This window comes from Pan paniscus, chromosome 5 (genome assembly GCF_029289425.2).
Source record: "Pan paniscus chromosome 5, NHGRI_mPanPan1-v2.0_pri, whole genome shotgun sequence".
In the NCBI taxonomy this organism is placed as follows: Eukaryota; Metazoa; Chordata; class Mammalia; order Primates; family Hominidae; genus Pan; species Pan paniscus.
This window is the reverse complement of record NC_073254.2, coordinates 107,454,822-107,478,427: the sequence shown is the minus strand read 5'-3', so window position 1 is coordinate 107,478,427 and position 23,606 is coordinate 107,454,822. Positions and strand designations below refer to the sequence as shown.

The 23,606-nt window shown below is 40.3% G+C and overlaps 1 protein-coding gene across 1 annotated transcript in view; it reads right to left on the bottom strand.

The window, feature by feature from the left end:
• CFAP206 (cilia and flagella associated protein 206) overlaps positions 1–23,606 on the bottom strand; it is a 91,355-nt gene that overhangs the window by 67,573 nt on the left and 176 nt on the right. Inside the window, exons 2-5 of the mRNA XM_034962495.3 lie at positions 19,666–19,914; positions 6,520–6,650; positions 3,495–3,550; positions 2,489–2,606 (exon numbers count right to left, since the gene is read on the bottom strand). Of these exons, the coding sequence (XP_034818386.1) occupies positions 2,489–2,606; positions 3,495–3,539 (163 nt within the window). The 5' untranslated portion in view covers positions 3,540–3,550; positions 6,520–6,650; positions 19,666–19,914. The remainder of the gene's footprint in view (positions 1–2,488; positions 2,607–3,494; positions 3,551–6,519; positions 6,651–19,665; positions 19,915–23,606) is intronic.

Genomic DNA, 23,606 nt, shown 5'->3' with positions numbered 1-23,606 from the left:
GTTTAGTTTTAAGGGTTCTTTGTATGATGTGGTTAACAGTCCTTTATCACATATGTGTTTTGCAAAAATGTTATCCAAGTCTGTGGCTTGTGTTTTCATTCCCTTAACAAGGTATTTTGCAGTGCAGAAGTTTTCAATTTTCATGAAGCCCAACCTATCCATTTTTTCTTTTATGGATGATGCTTTTGGTATTCTATTAAAAAATCATCATCAAATTCAAGGTCATCTAGTTTTTTTCTGTTATATCCTATAGGTTTTATAATTTTGTGTTTTACATTTAGGTCCGTTATCATTTTGAGTTAATTTTTGTGAAGGGTATAGAGTCTGTGTCTACATTTTTTTTTCTTTTTTTCTTTTTTGCTTCTGGATGTCCTGTTGTGCCAGCACCTTTTGTTGAAAATATTATCTTTTCTCCTTTGGATTGCCTTTGCACCTTTTTCAAAAGAATTGACTATGTCTGTGTGGGTCTATTTCTGGACTCCTTATTCTGTTCCACTGATCTATTTATTTATTCTTTGGCTTATACCACACTGTCTGGTAGCTTTTTAGTAAGCCTTGAAGTCAGGTAGTATCAGTCAGTACATTTACTTTTCATGTCTTTTCCCTCTTTTACTGTTCTAATTAAAACTTCCAGTTCAATTTTGAATAGTAGCAGTAGTAATACTCAGTTCCACTAGCTTAAAATAAATGCTTGCATTACCCCTTTAAGTATGATGTTTGCTGAAAATGAAAAAATAAATATCATTTTTCTGGTTAAGGACATCCCTTGCTCTTTCTTTCTTTCTTTCTTTCTTTTTTTTTTGAGACAGAATCTCACTTTGTTGCCAGGCTGGAGTGCAGTGGCATGATCTCGGCTCACTGCAACCTCTGCCTCCCGGGTTCAAGCAATTCTCCTGCCTCAGCCTCCCAAGTAGCTGGGACTAAAGGCATGTGCCACCACACCTGGCTAATTTTTTGTATTTTTAGTAGAGATGGGGTTTCATCGTGTTAGCCAGGATGCTCTCATCTCCTGACCTCGTGATCCGCCCACCTCAGCCTCCCAAAGTGCTGGGATTACAGGCATGAGGTACCACGCCCAGCTGAAAATTTTCATTTTAACAAGCATTCCAGGTTATTCTAGTTCAGGTGGTCCAGGGGTACACACTTTGCAAAAGTAGCTAATCTAAAATACCATGTGCAGCAAGCACTTTTCCATTTTTCAATATTATGTACAAATTCTGTCTTTGATTCTGATGGACAATGATACATGTGTGCATTAGGCATTTAAAAAAATAGGTTATCCCTGTCAGCAACTTAGTAATAAAAATGACTTGAAGTACCAAAAATGAGAGCATAGTTTATTGATACTTATAAAATTTGTAATCAATATCAGTGTTGCAGACTAATTTTTATGATCTGATTATAATTTAGTTACATGTGACTGAAATCTGCAGTGGCCCAGATTTGCTCTATTTGTAGACTTTCTCCCACAGTACCCCAGAACAGAGGATTCTAGCAAACCTCAGATCGATAAGGAGTAACAGGATGGGACAATGGGTCGAACTGGCCAGAATGGAGCTGAGATTACCAGCTGTAGAATTTAAGCAGGTCCACTTGACGGAAAAAGAGAGACTAACTGGAGCTACTACTTATTTCTGATATTGAATGAAATGAAGCTGATGTCTGTGGAGTCTAAATATCAAGGAATGGTAAAATGAAAAGGTTCCTGGTGGGTTATCCATGCCATTACTAAAGTTCTAGCATAATTTTGTAGTAGTTAGAAGCCCAGATTGTGATGTCTATAGCATGTATGAACGAGGTACTGTTAAAGCTGAATGCCAATCTTTATGAGAGAAGTTGAGGGAACATGTACTGCCAAGGATCTGACCTTCACTCCCAGAATAATAATCAGATTGTCATCCTCAAGAGGTAAGCATAGTTCCTAAGAAGGAAGAAAGTTCCTTCTGCTGCATTAATGTCATCTTTCATACAAAAATCAATGTGAAGAACTGCCTCCATGTTCAGCCTCAATGACATACAGTATGTGACAATTACTCAAGTGACTTAAATGATTTCCTATACAGACCACAGTGCCACTTTTCTTACATATATGTAAGGGAGCCACCTACTGTCAAAACAGGATATTACAGCTACAAATTCTCCCACTGCCCCACCCCCAACTATACTACTGCATAAACTTAGCTGCAATAATTTAGATGAGAATTTTGCAGAATTCAAGAAACTGACGTAAAATAATTTTGGGGGTGGGAAGGAATAATCCACACTTCCCTGTGTCCTTTACAAGTTGGAAAATATTCATTAAGCACTTACCTGTTACGCGTTGCAAGTCTCAAAGAGAATCCTGGTATGCTGGAATTAGTAAGGCAGTTTGTAGTAACAAATGCCCCTGCCAATTTCCTTCTTAGTATTTTTGGTAATGCTATTTCTTCCTGAACGTGTCTTTGCCTGTCTCAAGCTTACCTAGCCTGCAAACTCAGTTAAGTCTTACCTCCCCCATGAAGACTCTGCATATCTCCAGCCTGTTGCAGCCTCTCCTGCTTGGATCTCTGTTGCTTTGCTTCATCCCAGAGGCACACTCCTGTGGGCACTTCCTCATACATACACTGCTTCATGGTGATAGATAGCAATAGTTAGCATTTACCATATGTCAACACTGTTGGACCATTTTCCTTCTATTCACTTATTTAATTATCATATTAACTCAATGAGGTGATTACTGTTATAATCCCCATTTTTAAAAAGAAGAAACTGAGGCCTAGAGAGATTTAAAAAAAACTTGCTCAAGGTCCTTAAGGTTATTAAACAGTAGTGTCAAGATTTAAACCCACGTATCTGCATTTCCAACTTATTTGTAAGCACTTGGTGGACAAGAACTATGTTCTAAAATTCTTTTGAAGTTCCCACATTGCCTAGCCTAGTGCTATGATCTTAGGGACTGATGTTCATAGTTTTACTACAGTTTACTAATTTTCCAGGAAATCAGAAGACCCAAGGAAGAAGGTAGTTTTCCCCCCATTAATCAGGCTGATAAAAAAGAAGTTTGGCAAGATACTATAGCAATAATAGGGAACTTGTGTTAACCATGTACTATAAGCCTGGCACCGTGCTAAGCATTTTTATATATTATTTAATTCTTACAATAAGCCTTTTCAGAGAAGTACTATTATATATATCTTATAGATGAGAACGCTAAACACAGAGAGGTGAAGTAACTTGCCTAAGGTCCCACAGATTCTAGTCTATGTCTAACCTATATGCTATCATCTTGCACCTACTGTGTAAGAATACTTATTTACAGCCGGGCACGGTGGCTCACGCCTGTAATCCCAGCACTTTGGGAGGCCGAGGTGGGCAGATCACCTGAGGTCATGAGTTCGAGACCAGCCTGACCAACATGGAGAAACCCAGTCTTTACTAAAAATACAAAATTAGCCAGGCGTGGTGGCGCATGCCTGTAATCCCAAGTACTCAGGAGGCTGAGGCAGGAGAATCACCTGAAGCCGGGAGGTGGAGGTTGCGGTGAGCTGAGATCGCGCCATTGCACTCCAGCCTGGGCAACAAGAACAAAAGTCCGTCACAAACAAACAAACAAACAAACAGCTTATTTACAAGGGGATTTAGAAATTGCAGTGAATACACCATGAGGAAGATGGCCTTCTCTCATAGAACAATGACTCCTAATTTTGTAGGATTGGTACAGGAGGGCGAAGGTTCACAGAAGGATTGCATATTCTCAACTATTGATGTCTCTTTCCCTTGGGGATCTCATGAGTTACTGCTGCCATCACAGAACTGACCTCATGGGGGCAATGCTCCCAAACCCACAGCAACCCTGAGGCAAGGCTGGAACATTTACTAAAGTCCAGGGTAATAGGACAAGTACATAACATAGAGCACCACAATCTGGTTACAAGATGTGGCTCGCTCTCCAAGGCTTGAACAAAATAAATATTTTTGACCCTCCTTCCTGCAGTGGCTCCATTCTTATGTTTGTGACAGAAGAGCAATCACCTGGCACCTTTCTCTTCAAAGTCAAGCCCCTAGAGAGCCAGGTGCAGGAGGAGGTGGAAGTTTCCAGTGGTGTGAGAATTTCTATTTCCTTTATCAAGGCCTGGAGCTTGTACATATGATGGACATTGTAGATGACCACTCTCTTGGGTAGATGCCTTCCCCTTCAGCTACTAGCTCCAGGAATGAGACCTGCTCCTAAGCCTTGCTCCTTGCTATGGTCTGAATGTTTGCGTCTTCCCAAAATGCACATGTTGAAACCTAATCCCCAAGGTGATGGTTTTAGGAAGTAGGGTCTTTGGGAGATGATTAGGTCAGGACGGCTGAGCCTTCATGAATGGGATTGGTACCCTTATAAAAGAGACCCCAGGCTGGGCACAGTGGCTCACACTTGTAATCCCAGCACTTTGGGAGGCTGAGGCAGGGGGATCACTTGAGGTCAGGAGTTCAAGACCAGCCTGGCCAACATGGTGAAACCCTGTCTCTACTAAAAAATACAAAAATTAGCTGGACGTGGTGGTGGTTGCCTGTAGTCCCAGCTACTTGGGAGGCTGAGGCAGGAGAATCCCTTGAACCCGGGGGGTAGAGGTTGCAGTGAGCCGAGATCATGCCACTGCACTCCAGCCTGGGTGACAGAGTGAGACTCCATCTCCAAATAAATAAATAAAAGAGGCCCCAGAGAGCTGTCTTGCCCCTTCTACCATGGGAAGACACAGCAAGAAGAAGCCATCTATGAATCAGAAAGTGGGCCCTCATCAGACACCAAATCGGTGCCTCGATCTTAAACTTCTCCAGAACTGTAAGAAATACATTTCTGTTCTTTATAAGCTACTCAGTTTATGTTACTTTGTTATAGCAGCTGAAACAGATTAAGACATACCTCAAATGGACACCATAATGTCTAACTAGTCCATATAACATATTTACATGTACAATAATAGGTACAAGTAATAGCTGTCCGCAAACCAACTCCTTTGGTCAGGGTATCAAGAGATGAAAGGAATCATTGCACCCAGATGTCTAACAGTTCAAGAGAAGCCAATAAGATGAAGGGGCTCTCACTAGGAGCTCATCCTGACAATGCCATATGCATGTGCACATGGGCCTGTGAGTGTGGATGAGAAAGGTGGTACACGCATTTTTGTTTCAAGATACTGCCTTTTGGGGTGCTAGTGACTGGGAGATCACTGGGAAGACTGCATGTGGAGACAAAGTGGAGGACAGTGCCTTCGGGATCACTTCTGCTGGTGCTGCCTCCAAACCTGTCTGCCTACTGGTGCCAAGAGCCTGACTACCTTGCGGAGACCCAGACCCATGCTTGTAGGAGCTCAAAGGCTATTCACTGATTTATATTAAGTGCTTGATGGATGTTTTTATTTTTATTTAAAAAAATAAACTATTTCTTTATCAGGCAACAATGCTTTACCTAGAAATTTCTTTTCTGGAGCTTGCCTTGGGTATCAGTTTGGTCTTTGCCCTCTACTGAACCCTCAGCTCAGCTAGCCTTAAAATATAAAGATTCTTACATGCTCCAGCAATTTCTTCTGATATGGCACACACCAAAAGTATAAGACATTGTAGGGTCAGTGGTCATTGGTGAGAAGAGATGAAACAGTTTGTTCCACTTGAAAAATATTTCCTTCCTGATCACTTAAATGTGCCAATCATAAACATGGATATCAGTGGTATCTCCAAATAGAGTAACATTCCATAAACCAGCCCCTGCCTGTTTCTGTATGTCTTGCAAGCTAAGGGTGATTTTTTAAAATTATTAAATAGTTAAACAAAATTGAAAGAACAATAATATTTTATGAAATGTGAAAGTTACATGAAATCCAAATTTCAAAATCTATAATAAAGTTTTATTGGAAGACAGTCATGCTCCTTCCTGTATGTATCATCTCAGGCTGCCTTTGCTCTATAATGGCAGAATTGAGTAGTTTTGACAAAGACTGTATGGCCCACAAACCCTAAAATATTTCCTATTTGCCGACCCCTGACATAGTGTAACAGACTCTCTTATGTTGATGCATATTCCATGTCTTTATCCTTTTCTCAAATGATCTCAGTGGTCTTATTTTACAGATGTAGAAATGAAAAGCTCAAAAAGGGTATAAATAGTCTGAATGATACAGAGCCTGAACTGAAGCCCTTGGCCAGATTACTTCAGCTCACTTAGCTTTAGCTACATCACTTATCAAAAAAAAAAAAAAAAAAAAAATAGTGTTGATCTCATACAGTTGTGGTAGAGATGAAAAGAAATAAGACTAAGGGGCTTAGTGCTGTGTATGGCATGCCATAAGTGCTCACTAAACATAGCTATTTTTATTAACTAATAATATTATTACTATTAAAACTCAGATCTTCTGTTTCAGCCCAGTACCCTTTTCACTACACTAAATAGCACACCTCTTTCCCACACTGAAGTAAAAAAACAGGAACAGGTTATAGAATCACTGATTTTAAAATATTATTGGTGTTTTAACAAGACTAAACGTAGTTTTCACTCACTCCCCAGACATCTGATCCACTCAGATCCTCAAGTTTCTACCAAGATGACATCAAAATGGCCACAGATGATCCTTTCGGAGATGGATATCCCTCACTTAGGAAGGCCTTATAGCCATTTTATCTCTTCTGCTCTGTAAAATGAAGATAAGAATGTTCATCCTGTGTAACTGGAAGCTCAAATAAGATGACAGATATGAAGGCTCTTTAAAAGTGAAGTGACACCGGGCACGGTGGCTCACGCCTGTAATCCCAGCACTTTGGGAGGCCGAGGTGGTTGGATCATGAGGTCAGGAGATGGAGACCATCCTGGCTAACACAGTAAAACCCCGTCTCTACTGAAAATACAAAAAATTAGCCAGGAGTGGTAGCGGGCACCTGTAGTCCCAGCTACTCGGGAGGCTGAGGCAGGAGAATGGTGTGAACCTGGGAGGCGGAGCTTGCAGTGAGCCGAGATTGCACCACTGCACTCTAGCCTGGGCAACAGAGTGAGACTCTGTCTCAAAAAAAATAATAAATAAAATAAAAATATAAAAAATAAAAGTGAAGTGTCCTTGCAGTAAAATTATATGTGTAGAAAGCCTTTTGCAAAAGTAGATAATTCCTAAGATCATTATTCGTTCATAGGCTGTTAAGATTCACATCACCATGTGAATCACAGACTAAATAAAACCTTTAGGTTCTCTTTATTCTACGAATCCTTGCTTTGTAGAGGAGCAAGCAGTATTCAGCTCAAAACGGTAGAGAATGTGCCAGTGATGGAATATGGGAGAAAGCTGTCAGAGAGGGAAGTGAACAAATGAGAAACCTTGGGAAGCTTCCTGCTAGCTGTATGCCTGAGCATTGCCACCCCCATGTCTCTCTCCTATGAGGCCTCTCTGCGGCCCTCCAGCTGCCTTCCTTTCTTGCCCATTTCCCTTTTTCCTTTTGTCTTTCCTATTTCCTTCTTCCGTCTTCCTGCCCTCACTGCACCCTTCTTTTCCTCCCTCACTTTGGCCTGAAGAATATTACAAGTTGAGCATCCTTATGCCAAAAGTCAAAGCAAAGGCCCACTACATAGTTTATTCAGCATCCCCAAAGGAAAAAAGACCTTCCCAGCCACCTTCAGCTGCAATATATCTTTTCTGTGCATACCAGATATGTAAGTCATATTTTTACTAAGTAGTTATGTATAAATAAGTATATGAAAATGACTATCAGCAGCGTATAATTTTTTTTTTTTTTGAGACAGAATCTCACTCTGTCGCCCAGGCTGGAGTGCAATGGTGTGATCTCCACTCACTGCAACCTCTGCCTCCTGTGTTCAAGCAATTCCCCTGCCTCAGCCTCTCATCGTAGCTGGGATTACAGGTGTGCACCACCGGACCCGGCTAATTTTTATAATTTTAGTAGAGATGGGGTTTTGCTATGTTGGCTTCAAACTCCTGGTCTCAAGCAATCCACCTGCCTTGGCCTCCCAAAGTGCTGGATTATAGGCATGAGCCACCGTGCCCGGCCTGAGCATATAATTTCAGAGTCAGAAATGATGGTGATGCCAAACAACCACAGGTTGTCCAATGGTTGGCTGAGATAGTGATGCTTTTCCTTTCTGATGGCTCAATGTATACAAACTTTGTTTCATGCACAAAATTATTTAAAATATTGACAAAATTACCTTCAGCCTATGTGTATAAGGTATATATGAAACATAAATAAATTTTGTGTTTAGACTTGGGTCCCATCCCCAAGATATCTCATTATTATATGCAAATATTCCAAAAGCCAAAAAAATCTGAAATCTGAAACACTTCTTTGGATAAGGTATATTCAACCTGAATTTATTATAGTTTCTATATAGATAAAACATTTCTGTTCCATGTCCTTAATGTCATATTATTCTTCTACTCATGTAAATTGTTTCATGTTACTTGAGAAGAAATAATTTAAAAAGGACTATTATTTGCAAAGCTTTTTCATATATTATTTCATTAATCTTTCAGTTCTCTCAAACATTTGAAAACAGTTCCAAATTACAATAATGGACAAAATAACAAAAAGCTTTCATTCTCCCCGCCCCCTGCTTTTTTTTCTTAATAGGCAAGTATCTCTTCACTGAACAAAGAGCTTCCTGCATTGTGGATGTGCAGTATCACTTGGTTGATTTAGTTCTCTATTTCTGATTTTACTGTGGACATCTCTCTGGTCCATTTTGAAGGTGTTCGTGATCATGTTGCCTGGCAAATAAATTCCTAATTCTTTGTTTGTTTGTTTGTTTGTTTGTTTTTAAGAGACAGGGTCTGGCTCTGTCCTCCAGGCTGGAGTGCAGTGGCTAGACCATGGCTCACTGCAGCCTTGAGCTCCTGGGCTCAAGCGATCTTTCCACTTTGGCTTCCCAAGTTGCTGGGATTACAAGCACGAACCACAGTGCTAGGCCTGTTTCCTAATTCTCTGGCATGGTATTGGAGAGCCTCCATGATTAACCCCTGACCTCTCTTTCCAGTTTTATTTCTCATGGCCCCCTTTTATGTATCATTCTAAATTACATTTTCCTAACTGTACACTTCCTCACATATTTCTCTCTGCCTAGATTACCCCCATCTTCTCACCAAATCTGTCTGTTGAAACTGGACTGGTCCTTCAAGTCCCAGGTCAAAACTAGCCATTATGTTTCTCTGAACTCACACAGTCCTTTGTTAATACCTCTATTGGGGCATTCCACAATTTGGCATTGTGCTGTTATTATTATTATTTTTTAATTTTCTAGTAAGTGCTTTTATTTGCCACCACACATAATGCTACAGTGGGCATCCTGTATGCATACTTTCATGTATCCTTGCTAATATTGTACAAAACAGATTCCTAGATGTGGAATTGTTAAGTCAAGAGACAGGTTAAGATTTTTTTTTTCTCTGTTCTTTCTTTTTTTTTTTTACTTTGCTTTAAGTTCTGGGATACATGTGCAGAACGTGCAGGTTTGTTACAGAGGTATACATGTGCCATGGTGCTGTTATTGTTATTGTTTATGAACCTATCATCTCCTACTACTGTCTGATATGTCTCTGTAGGCCCCATGACCCTAGCAAAATGACTACACATAGTAGGTTTTTCCATGAATGCTTAAGAGATGACTGAGCCTACTGTCTCCAGCCTAACTTCCCTATTTAAGAGCTGAACAAATCAGATTTTTTAAAAGTTTCATTCCATTTAAGAGTTAAACCATTTTTCTTATTTAGTGCCAGATTTTACCTTAGCATATATGACATGATGTTGGATACACCACAGTTCCATTTCTTTACCTACAAATCATAGTTCTGGGAAAATGAGAAATGTCTGCTGTAGGCACTTATTCAAGTACTGCAGTCATGTGCAAACATGACTAGGCAAACATGACTCGGAATCTGACGCTGACCTAGGACAGCTTCAGGCTTTACATGACCTAACACACGACCTTAAGGCTGGCTTTCCATTTAAATGCCAGTAGTCCAAAAACACTTTAAACTATTTATTTCTCTGCAGTGGGTCATAAAACCTGACATTAATGTTATAGAAAAAAATTACATTTGAATCCATTTGTAGCTGAAAGAGAATATGGTTGGTGGTATTTTTAGGAAGAGCTCTTCTCTCAAAGAAAATAGGAATAGGTTATATAATCATTGATTTTAAAATGTTTTTGTTATTGGTGCTAAGATGCCTTAGATCGAGACATCTCATCGATTAGTGTTGCCAAGTGACATCACACGAGCCACTCTTGGTCCTTCAGGAGATAGGTATCACTCAGGGAAAAAAAGCGGTATATTTTCAGCTCATATTTTTTAGCAACATACGAAGTTAATTTTGTTAAAATTCAAAAGCCATTTCCCCTTATGGCTACTGTTTCTTCCTTTTTCAGGTTCAGAAAATTTCCCCCAAACTCAGGCTTTTTCATATTCCTGTTAAAGATTATTATAACCTCTCCTTATGACCTTTTATAAAATTGCAATCCTTCATTCCTCGGATAGGACTTTTTATATTTAAATGGAAAGAAATTTATCTGGTAGCCAAAATGCTAAATGGAATTTATGTAAAAGAGAGATCAGCGAAGCAAGCCAAGTGTGGCCTTGGCCCTGGGATTACATGTGCAGATGTGTCCATGGTTGAGGAGAATAGCTTTGTCATCTTTCCTATCTACTCAATCACCTTTCCCTCTGCAGGGAAGCTCAAAGTGTCCTGATAGTACTCCTGGTGCTATATAAGCACAAATGCAAGTGTGATAGTTGTTAGAATCAAAATGGAATTGCTAAAGTTAAGAAAACCATGACAAATAGAGCCGGGAAGGCCACAAAGAGAGGGTTCTCATCCGTGTATGTCTGGTAACAAAAACTGTCACAAAAAACTGCAAAACCCACAACCTTGCACAAAGGCCATTGCCACCTTATATAAAAAGTACCTCTGCAAGGACACCTGTCCCACTACTGCCTGTCCAACCTCAGGCTGGCATCACCCCTATTGTTGATCTTTGTAGCCACGGATAATTATTTCAAAACAACGATGTAATCTTCCTCATTTTTTCCCTTTAAAAACCTTTGTCTTTATCTCCCTGAACACACACATAGTTTACTATGGCATGCATACTGACATTGCAATGCTCTATCTTTAAATAAATATCCTTTCTTTTAGAGAGTCTGTCTCTGGTTGTTATTTAGGCTGACACAGTATTCCTAAAATAGGGTCCCTGATCCTATCCTTTTAAGTAAAAATGAGGGTAAGTTTTCAATAAATATTCCTCAAGCTGAGTTCCTGGTTTTTCAGGAGGGATGAAACATAGGTTAAATCTCAGAAGTACCACCTGTGAGTAAAATAGATTGATTGACTATTCATTAAAAACCATGCCTGAGGTCTTCCTTTTCTTCAGTTGCAGCCTTTCAACACCCATCGCTCTACCTGATCCCTCTCAACTCTTGCCCTCCCTTTGCATAGGTAAATAGCCAGATGCACATTTAAGTTTTATCACAGCATGAGGGGCATTTTTGATGAAAATCATATGTTTGAAATAATTTAGAAGCTCACCTAATAGAGTTTGCTGGAGATTTTTAGAGCTGTAACACCAAACTATTCCTTCCAGGTGCTCCATATCATCACTCACTGTTTTTATCAATGAATAGTTTTAGGTTTTCAAGGCCAGTCAGTTTCTCTGAGGCACTCTGTCTGTAATTCTTGCAGTTGCACACCAGAGTAGTGGAGCCTGACAGAGAACACCGGTTTGTATAGTTTTTTTCTTTTTTTTCTTGAGATAGAGTCTCACTCTTGTTGCCCAGGCTGGAGTGCAGTGGCACAATCTTGGCTCACTGCAACCTCCGCCTCCCGGGTTCAAGCCATTCTCCTGCCTCAGCCTCCTGGGGAGCTGGGACTGTAGGCGCCCGCCACCACGTCTGGCTAATTTTTGTATTTTTAGTAGAGATGGGGTTTTGCCATGTTGGCCAGGCTGGTCTCGAACTCCTGACCTCCAGTGATCCGCCCTTGTTGGCCTCGCAAAGTGCTGGGATTACCACCGTGAGCCACCGTGCCCAGCCTCGTATAGATTTCTTATTCTTATTACAGAGATTCTTAAACTTTCTTGGTTCCCAGCATCTTTAGTGTTTCAGTAGTTTTTTTCATGGAAACTCTAGGCCAAAAGAAGTACCTAATTGTTCTGAACCTAGGCCAAAGCAAGTGCCTAATGGGTCTAAACAATTTAATAACGGCAGTTTGCATGGTAGCTGGCAAATGTCACTGTGTTTCCCTTGAAATTTAAAAATGTCCGGCTGCCTCCCTGTGAGTTCACTACAGTGCCCTGGTGCAACTGGTGTAGCGTTCAGGAGCACCATCTTTATGTTTTAGGGCAGTTAGCAAACATTCCTATTCTAATTCATATATGATGTCCTTATGAAAAATAAAAATTGCTATGATTTCACGTCTCTCTAGAAAATAAAACGGTGACATATGTCAACATGGATAGATCAAAATGCAATGTTAGGTAAAAAAAAAAAAGGCAAGTTGCAGAATAACGTGTAGAAAAGAATAGCTTTTATTTAAAATTTATATCTTATTTATGCTAGAAGGTTGCACACTCTCTCTAGGAGAGTGGTTATCTCTATGGAGGAGAAAGAATGGGACTGGAAGAATAAAGAAGACCTACATTTTATCTGCACCATTTTAGATGTGTTATTAAAATATGCAAGGCAAACATGAACAAATGTTGATATTTGTTAATTCTGGGTGGTGAGCCATAGGTGTTTCTCATACTAGTCTTTGGACTTTCCTATATTAAAAAAATTTTTTAACCCAGAAAGTATTGAGCAAGAGCTAAAATGGTAGATCAAGTATTGGTTTTCTTTTCTACATATGATCAACCCTTATAGATATTTAATTTAGTTTGGGGTCATAAAATAATTCTGAATTTTTTTCTGGGGTCAGAAATAGCCAGATAATGAACTACACACTATGTGTTCAAAAACCCCAGCTGCTGTGTTTTACAAAACCAGCTGCTTGCTAATCCTAATAAGGTGTAACTTTTGCAACTAATTAGTTCTAAAAGGCCGATTTAGATTTACATTCAGATTCAACACATTATCATGTTGAAGAAGAGACATCGTGTAGGTTTTTTAAAAATTTCAGTACAGGTGGGTGCAGTGGCTCACGCCTGTAATACCAGCACATTGGGAGGCTGAGGTGGGCAGATCACCTGAGGTCAGGAGTTCGAGACCACCCTGGCCAACATGGTGAAACCCCGTCTCTACTAAAAATACAAAAATTAGCCGGGTGTGGTGGCACGCGCTTATAATCCCAGCTACTTGGGAGTCTGAGGCAGGAGAATCGCTTGAACCCGGGGGGTTGAAGTTGCAGTGAGCCAAGATCGTGCCTTTGTACTCCAGCCTGGGTGATAGAGCGAGACTCCATTTAAAAAAAAAAATTCAGTATCTTATATGTGGTAGGTATTCAGTGAATACCTTTGGAATTAGTAAAATTAATTTATCTTTACTTAGCATTTTCTGAAAAATTAATAATAAAAAACCATTAAGCCACAGCTTTGTGGCAGCTTTATAATGTGGCTTGTAATTTTTATTATTTTTTAAATGTTATTTTAATTTTAAACTATCATATGTTCATATGGTTCAAAATTAAAAGGTTTAAATTGATATGCCATGAAAAATAAGACTCCATTTAACCCTCAATCTCCAGCCACTCAGTTCTCTGAGAGGTAACCAAAGTGACCAGTTTTTGTGCCTATGTTTAGAAAAGAGGCATTATATATACATATACCTATACATATATTTTATATATATTATATATACGCACATTAATATATATACATAAACAAATATACAAATTTGTTTTTCAAATAGTAAATACACGTCATATTCACGGCTCTAAATACCATCTACGGATGACGTTGATTAGACAATCATTTGGATGTCTAATAAATATTTCAAATTTTATTTGAAACAAACATATTTCAAATAAGCTCCACCTGTAGCTTGCGCATTCAGTTGATAGCAACCCCGGCCTTCGGGTTGTTCAGGCGCCCTTGACTCCTGTCTTTCTTTCACGCTAACATCTAGTCTGTCAGGAAAGTCTGTTGATGACTTTGAAACATTTCCAGAATCTGACCACTGCTCACCACCTCCTCTCCTGTCACCTAGTCCTGGCCACCAGCATCTCTCACAGGGACCACTGCCTCAGCACACTCTCTACTTCCACCTTGTCTCTCACAGTCTGTTCTCCACCAAGCAGAGAGATCCTTTTAAATTGTAAGTCATAAATGCCACTCCTCTCAAAACCCTACGATAGGCCCAGTGCAGTGGCTCACACCTGTAATCCTAGCACTTTGGGAGGCCGAGGCAGGTGGAACGCTTGAGCCCAGGAGTTAGAGACCAGCCTGGGCAACATGGCGAAACCGTCTCTACAAAAAATACAAAAATTAGCCGGGCATGATGGCGCCTGCCTATAGTCCCTGCTTAGGTGGGAGGATGCCTTAAGCCTGGGAGGTGGAAGTTGCAGTGAGCCGAGATCGCACCACTGCACACCAGCCTGGGCGGCAGGGCAAGACCCTGCTTCAAAAACAAAAAGTAGGCCGGGCACAGTGGCTCACGCCTGTAATCCCAGCACTTTGGGAGGCCGAGGTTGGTGGATCGCTTGAGCCTGGGAGTTTAAGACCAGCCCAGCCAACATGGCAAAACCCTGTCTCTACTAAAAATACAAAAAATTAGCCTGGTGTGGTGGTGTGTGCCTGTAGTCCCAGCTACTCGGGAGGCTGAGGCACGAGAATCGCTTGAGCCCGAGAGGCGGAGGTTGCAGTAAGCCAAGATGGCACCACTGCACTCCAGCCTGGTGAGGTGACAGAGCGAAACTCTGTCTCAAAAACAAACAAACAAACAAAACAAGCAAAACCCTATAATTGTTTGCTTTTACTCAGAATACACTTCAAAGTCCTGCACTGATGAAGTCCTGCCTGTAGGCCCTGCATTGATCTGCCTGCTTTATCTTCCTTACCTTCATGCTCTCTTTCTGGCTCACTCTGCTCTGCTTTGCTGGCCTCTTCTGTTCCCTGCATTCACCAGACACACTCTTGCCTTAGGACCTTTTCTAGCTCTCTCTGCCTGCAACTCTCTTCTCCCAGATCCTCTTTTGGCTAACTCTCTCATCTCCTTCAAGTCTTTGTTCAAATCTTGCCTTCTGAGGCCCAACCTGACCACACTTTTTTTTTTTTTTTTTTTGAAACGGAATCTTGCCCTGTCACCAGGCTGGAGTGCAGTGGGGCAATCTCAGCTCACTGCAACATCCGCCTCCCGGGTTCAAGTGATTCACCTGCCTCAGCCTCCCGAGTAGCTGGGACTACAGGCGCATGCCACCATGCCCAGCTAATTTTTGTATTTTTAGTAGAGACGGGGTTTCACCATGTTGGCCAGGATGGTCTCGATCTCTTTACCTTATGATCTGCCTGCCTTGGCCTCCCAAAGTGCTGGCATTACAGGCGTGAGCCACCACACCCGGCCGACCACAATATTTAATAGTGTCTTTTCCCCACAGGCAGCCCCTGGATCTCCCATGGCCTGCTCTACTTTTTCTTTTAATCATAGAACTTACCAGTTTCCAATATACTATATATTGTGCATGTTTGTTGTTTATTGACCGTCTCCCTTAACAAAGTGTAAGCTCCACTATGGTTGAGACCTTTGACTACTTTACTTATAGATTTATCCCAAGTGTCTAGTGTGATGCTTGACACATAGCAGATGCTCAAAAGTATTTGTTGGATATGTGAATAAATAAATTATACTCTGCATATTGTTTTGTGTCTTGTTTTCACTTAATGATATATTTATTCACATGAGGTATCTTGAAAATCTTGGAAATTTCTTATTAGCACATTGTCTTCGTCTATTTAGTGCTGCTATAACAGACTACCTGAGGCTGGGTAATTTATTTTAAAAAAGAGGTTCCTTTGGCTTACAATTGTGGTAGCTGGAAAGTTCAAGATTGGGCAGCTGCATCTGGTGAGGGCCTCGTGCTGCTTCAACTTGTGGCAGAAAGTGGAAGAAGAGTGGGCATGGGCAAAGAGATCGCATGGTGAGAGAGGAAGCAGAAGACAGAAACCAAACTGAGGAAGCCAGACTTGTAACAACCTGCTGTCTCTGGTATTAATCAATTCCCGGGAGAGGAAGAGCTCACTCATTCCCATGGGAGGGTATTAATCTATTTTTGGGAGTCCTTCCCCATGACCCAAATACCTCCTACTAGTCCCTGCCCCTCAACACCCTCACACTGGGGATCAAATTTTTTCTTTCTCTTTCTCTCTCTTTCTTTCTTTCCTTTCTTTCTTTCTCTCTCTCTCTCTTTCTCTATCTCTCTCTCTCTCTTTTCAAGGTCTGGCTCTGCTGGAAGTGCACTGGCATGATCTTGGCTGCCTGCAACCTCCGTCTTCCAGGCTTAAGCCATCCTCCCAACTCAGCCTCCCAAGTAGATGGGACTACAGGCATGTGCCACCACCCCAGCTAATTTTTGTATTTTTTTGTAGAGATGGGGTTTCGCCATGTTGCCCAGGCTGTTCTCAAACACCTGAGCTCAAGTGATCCGCCTGCCTCGGCCTCCCAAAGTGTTAGGGCTACGGATCTGAGCCACCGTGCCCGGCCTGGGGATCAAATTTCAATATGAATGTTGAAGGGGACAAACCACATCCAAACCATAGTACACATACTTTTTTTTCTTTCTTTTTTTTTTTTTTGTAGAGACAGGATATCCCTATGTTAGTCAGGCTGGTCTTCTCAAAGTCCTGGGCTCAAGCAATCCTCCCAGCCTTCCAAAGTGCTGGGATCATAGGCATGAGCCATTGTACCCAGCCCATTCTCTTTTTTTAATAGAAGCTTATTATTCCACTGGAAAGCTGTATCATAATTTATGTAACCAGTTATATTTAGATTGTTTGGTCCTTTTTTTTTTGACAGATAATACCATAATGACAATCTAGTCCATATGTTATTCTGCATGTACAAGAATATCTGTAGGATAAATTCCTGGAAGTGGAATTTCTGGGGCAAAAGATATATATATGCCAAAGATATTGCCAAATTGAATTCCATACTTACACCAACACAGTTTTATAATTTTATTATTTTTGCCAGTTTCATAGATTTTAAAAAGTCTTCTCAGTGTAGTTTTAATTTGCATTTATTTTGAGTGATTGAAAAATCTTTCCTATATTTCAATGATGTTTAGTTATTTTTATATTTTCTATGTAAAATTTTAATCTACTTTCCTATAGTGTTGTTAATCTATTTCTTATTGATGCTTAAGAGTTCCTTATATAGTCAAGAAATAAGTCCTTTGTCTATGATAGGAGACGCAAATATTTTTCTCAGGTTTGTGGTTTATCTTTTGACCTTGCCTGTAGCTTTTCTTTCTTTTTTCTGTTTTTAAAAAATTTCTTTTACAGCAATATTCCACCGAAGCCTATGATTTTTGACCTAGAAGCTTTAAACAAATTTTTATGAAGTTGAAGTCATCAATTTTTTATTAATACTGTTTCACCCCTGGGTTTTGTGTTAAAAATAGAAGGTCTTCCTCAATCTGATTTATGTAAAAATTCTTACATGACTTCTTTTCATACTTTTGCAGTTTTATTTTTACTTGTAAACTTTGATCTACTTGGAATATATTTTGATGTATTATGAGAGAGGATTCAATAATATTTCACCTCAATAACTCTCCAGTTGCCTTCAAACCATTAACTGAATGTCATGTTTTTTTCCACTACTTTGAAATGCCATTATATTAGTTTGTTTTCTGTTGCTTATAACAGAATACCTGAAACTGGGTAATTTATAAAGGAAAGGAATTTATGTCTTACAGTTTGGGAGGCTGAGAAGTCCAAGGTTGAGGGGCCACAGCAGGTGAGAGCCTTCTTGCGGGTGGTGGGGGGGTTCTCTACAGATCCCAGGTGGTACAGGGCTTCACAATAGGAAGTGGGCTGAATGTGCTGAGTATGCTAGCTCAGATCATTCTTCCTGTCCTTTTTTTTTTTTTTTTTTGAGATGGAGTGTCATTCTGTCACCCAGACTGGAGTGCAGTGGGGCGATCTCAGCTCACTGCAACCTCCACCTCCTCAGTTCAAGCGATTCTCCTGCCTCAGCCTCCCAAGTAGCTGGGATTACAGGTGTGGTCACCATGCCCAGTTAATTTTTGTATTTTTAGTAGAGACGGGGTTTCTCTATGTTGGCCAGGCTGATATCAAACTCCTGACCTCAAGTGATCCACCTGCCTCAGCCTCTCAAAGTTCTGGTATTACAAATGTGAGTCACCGTGCCCAGCCCCAATCTCCTCTTAAAGGCCTCACCCTTCAATGCTATCACATTGGGGATTAAGTTGCCAACACACGAAATCTGAGGGACACATACAAACCACAGCAGCGATCTTTGTCATATACTAAATTAACAAATGCATAAGTGCATTGGTATCTGTTTCTGGAAATTCTATTCTGTGCCACTGATTCTTGTGTCTGTATATTCATGCCCCACAACTACTGCTTCCATTTCTATTGGTCTATAGTGAAAAGGCTAGTGCTCTATCATTGCATTTACTGTCAGAATGTCTCCAGATATCCTTGCTGCTTGTTTTTTAACCTGAAATTTATAATGAGCTAGTTTAGTACCTTGCAAACAATAATATCTATACCAAAACCAAGATAGAGACAAAGACTAAGACCAACGACAGCAACAACCACAGTGCTGTGGTATTTTGTGGGCTACTATTATATTCATACTCTTCAGCTGCAATCTTAGCTATTGCTTTTAGCATATTTTAATCACGAGAAACAAGGTCTATTTCTGTTTTGTCTCTGAATCAATCCCTTCCTTCCTTCCTGACTCCTTCCCTCCCTCCCTTTCTTTCTTTTTTTCTTTCTCCCAGGCTGGAATGCAGTGGCAGTCTCGGCTCACTGCAACCTCCACATCCTGGGTTCAAGTGATTTGCCTGTCTCAGCCTCCCAAGTAGCAGGGATTACAGGCCCGGGCCACCATGCCCAGCTAAGTTTTGTATTTTTAGTAGAGATGGGGTTTCGCCATGTTGGCCAGGCTGGTCTTGAACTCCTGTCCTCAAGCAATCCACCTGCATTGGCCTCCCAAAGTGCTGGGATTACAGGTGTGAGCCACCATGCCCAGCCAATTCTTCCTTTCTTTCTTGAGACAGTGTCTCGCTCTGTCCCCCAAACTGGAGTTCAGTGGCAGGACCTCAGCTCACTGCAACCTCCCCTGCCTGAACTCAAGCCATCCTCCCACCTCAGCCTCCCCAGTAGCTGGGACTACAGGCGCTTGCCAGCACAGGCTAGTTTTTTTTTATTTTTGGTAGAATCAGGGTTTTGTCATGTTGCTCAGGCTGGTCTCAAACTCCTAGGCTCAGGCAATCCAGCTGCCTTAGCCTCCCAAAGTGCTGGGATTACAGGTATAAATGACCACAACCCAGCCCGAATTAATTCTTTCTGAATCAACTTCTGGTTGTGGCTGCTATCTTAGTTTCACCTCCATCATTGGTTTGGACTGTTGTTCTGGGTTCTGTGCTTCAGCAATCCTGATATCCTTCTATTCACTTTTTTCCTTCTCAGTTCATGCTATAGCATAATTTAAAGCAGTTTGTTCAAAATCGTAATTATAAAGGACTTACCAGAATATACCTTTCATTCACTTCTTTTAGATAGAATTCTTATATTCTTGAAACAATCTTTCAGTCATTTCAATTCAAACTGTAGTTTGTGATTCTAACCTTTACATTTTAAAGTATGCTTTCCACTTGAGTTCTTTAAGATTTGGACAAACGACTGGTTTCTATGCAACCACGCAGGTGAAGGGCATGTTCTATCTTGCAGCTTTCCATTCCTTAGCAATGTGCTTCCATCTGTAGTCAATAAATATACTCCACAGGGAAGAAGAGAAAAACATGAATTGAGTAAAAGAATTCTTACATGAAATGTCAGCAGGCATTTTATAAGATTAATTTTTAAGCTAAAATAAAATTTCTACCCACCATTGACTAAATATATTTTAAAGCCTACAAGCATAGATAGACTATAATTCACAGACATCTACATGAATATATTAAAGACTGAAGAAACCAAATATGATAAAATTGGCACATTAAAAATTAGAATAAAGGCCTGTAGAATCTGCATGAGAAATGCAGAACTATATCTGTCTTGTGGGGATGAAAAATAATAACCAACAGTTGGTGTACAGATGCTCCTTGACTTATGGTGGGATCAAGTCCCGATAAATTCATTATAAGTTGAAATTATTGTAAGTTAAAAATGCATTTAATACCTAATCCACTGAACATCACAGCTCAGCCTAGCCTACCTTGAATGTGCTCAGAACACTTCCATTAGCCTGCAGTTGGGCAAAATCTTCTAACACAAAGCCTATTTTGTAATAAAGTAATTTTTTGAATTAGTTTATTGAATATTTATTGAATATTTTACTGAAAGTGAAGAACAAAATGGTTGTATGAGTTCTATGGAATGCATATTGCCTTTTTACCATTGTAAAGTTTAAAAATCTTAGTGTGAACAACTGTTAAGTCAGGTACACTGCTGAGCTTTCTATTGAATCCATGTCATGACCCTGTGGACCAGGTGCAATTATTATTCTCATTTTGTAAGTGAAGAAACCTGAGGCTTAATAAGCAATTTGTTGAAAGCCAGCCACTTACCAACTGGTAGACCAAGATTCACATGTAAGCAGCCCAATCCCAGGCCACTATACTGCTACTATGCAGAAATGAAGAGCTAAAATGGGAGTGTATGAAGGATTTCTTCCTGTATGGTGCAATTATGAATTTTTTTTCCTTTTGAGATGGAGTTTCACTCGTCACCCAGGCTGGAGTGCAATGGCACGATCTTGGCTCACTGTAACCTCCACTTCCCAGTTTCAAGCTATTCTCCCACCCCAGTCTCCAGAGTAGCTGATATTACAAGCATGTACCACCACACCCGGCTAACTTTTGTATTTTTAGTAAAGACGGGGTTTCACCATGTTGGCCAGGCTGGTCTTGAACTCCTGACCTCAGGTGATCCACCCACCTCAGCCTCCCAAAGTGCTGGGATTACAGGTGTGAGCCAGCACTTCCAGCCTATGAATGATTTTTTGAAATCAGCTTTATTAGGTTTAATAGACATAAAATTCACCAATATTGAGTACACAATTAGATGCATCTCAAAAGTATACAGTAGTGTAATCATCACTGAAGTCATAATATAGAACATTTCCGTCATCCCAGAAGATTCCCATGCCCCTTCACAGTCGGCTTCTCTCCCATACTCTCTGACTCTTGGCAACCACTCATTGATCTCCTTTCTGTCATGAGAGTTTTGCATCTTTTAAATTTTTATATAAATTGAGTTATATGGTAGTAGTTTTTTGAGGATGAATTTTTTAATTTACATAATGCTTTTGAGGTTTATGATGTTGTCACATGTATGTTATTGACTTTTAAAAAAGAGACAGGGTCTTGCTCTGTTGCCCAGGTTGCAGTGCAGTGGCACAATCATAGCTCTTACTGCAGCCTCAAACTCCTGGGCTCAAGCAATTCTCCTGCCTCAGCCTCCCAAGTAGCTAGGACTACAGGCATGCACCACCATATCTGGCTAATTTGTAGAAATTATTTTTTTTAGTAGAGATAGGGTCTCACTCTATTGCCAAGGCTGGTCATAACTCCTGGCCACAAGCAATCCTCCAGACTCGGCCTGTTATTCTTTTTCATTGTTGAGTAATATTCCATTCCATGGGCGTGCCACAATTTATTCACCAACTGATGAACATCTGGGCTGTTTCCAATTTGGGACAATTATAAATAAGGCTGCTATGAACATTTGTATACAAGTCCTTGTATGGACATATGTTTTAATTTCTCTTGAGTAAAATCATACTAGAAATATGACTTCTAGATTATATGACAAGCAATAGAAAATGACTTTGTAGGTGAACATGAGGATGGTATGCAAATAATTGCCTTTTGTTAACTGATCCCATGGGCCTACAAAACCATATTAATATAAAAGGATATCTTTTATTTCAGTTAATTATTTCAATGATCACCTTTTTTATTTCTTTCATTTATTTGTAATTAAAGGATACTAAATTATTTTTTAATTATCCAGAAATCAAGGGATAAAAATGCAAAACAAAATGTCAAATTTCTTTTTTTTTTTTTTTTGAGACGGAGACTCACTCTGTCGCCCAGGCTGGAGTGCAGTGGCACGATCTCGGCTCACTGCAAGCTCTGCCTCCTGGGTTCATGCCATTCTCCTGCCTCAGCCTCCTGAGTAGCTGGGACTACAGGTGCCCACCACCACGCCTGGCTAACTTTTTGTGTTTTTAGTAGAGACGGGTTTTTACTGTGTTAGCCAGGATGGTCCCAATCTCCTGACCTTGTGATCTGCCTGCCTCGGCCTCCCAAAGTGCTGGAATTACAGGCATGAGCCACCGTGCCTCACTAAAATGTCAAATTTCTGGGTAGACCTTGACCCTCTTGAGATCCCTGGAACTGGTGACCACAACTTTAGGATTTTTTTATTTATATCTCCCAAGGCCCTTCCCAAAGAGTCTGGAGTTGTCTTTGCACTCCAAAGAACCCAGAGACAGTATTTTGTCAGGTACAAACCTATTGTCCTGAACCAATAGAGGAAACAACCATTATCCTGACCATCTGAAATCTTGAGAAGAACAAACATGTGAGAACTAGGAAAATTTGTCTTTGACACTGTAGAATACACTTTGTATGCTGAAATCAAATTTTCAATCAAGCCATTCCTTCACTAATGTGGAGAGGACTTAGCACTAAGCAAGAATATCAGTTAGGCTAGAAGGCCACTGATTCTAAGTGTTGACACCCACCAGTATAGTATAATATCAATTATTAAGTGGTGCTACATGTCCATTATTGTTTTTTCTCCAGCCCTCAAACATAATGATATGGTTTGGCTCTGTGTTCCCACCCAAATATCACCTTGAACTGTAAAAATCCCCACATGGTCGTAGGAGGGACCCAGTGGTAGGTAACTGAATCGTGGGGGCAGATTTTTCCCATGCTGTTCTTATGATAGTGAATAAGTCTCATAAGATCTGATAGTTTTATGAAGGAGAGTTCCCCTGCACATGCCCTTTTTTCTGCCATCATGTAAAGACATGCCTTTGCTTCTCCTTTGCCTTCCACTATGATTGTGAGGCCTCCTCAGCCATGTGGAACTGTGAGTCCAGTAAACCTCTTTCCTTTATAAATTACCCAGTCTCAGGTATGTCTTTATTAGCAGTGTGAGAACAGACTAATACTCATAACAAGTGTGTTCACTGTCTTTCTATCCACTTCACTGAGTTCTCTAACTGTAAGGGCTACTCCTTATTTTATGTACCATGAACACAAGCATCTTCACCTGACATATGGTAGTTTGCTTCTTGATGCATGTTGAATAAACAAAATCAATAATTAATATCTCATACATCTAATTAAAAGCTGCAACATAAAATTAAAAACTATAATTTAATTAAGAATGACATGTATAGAATTACCTAATTCTATTATGTAACTAAATAATAGTCTTTAAAATAGACAAA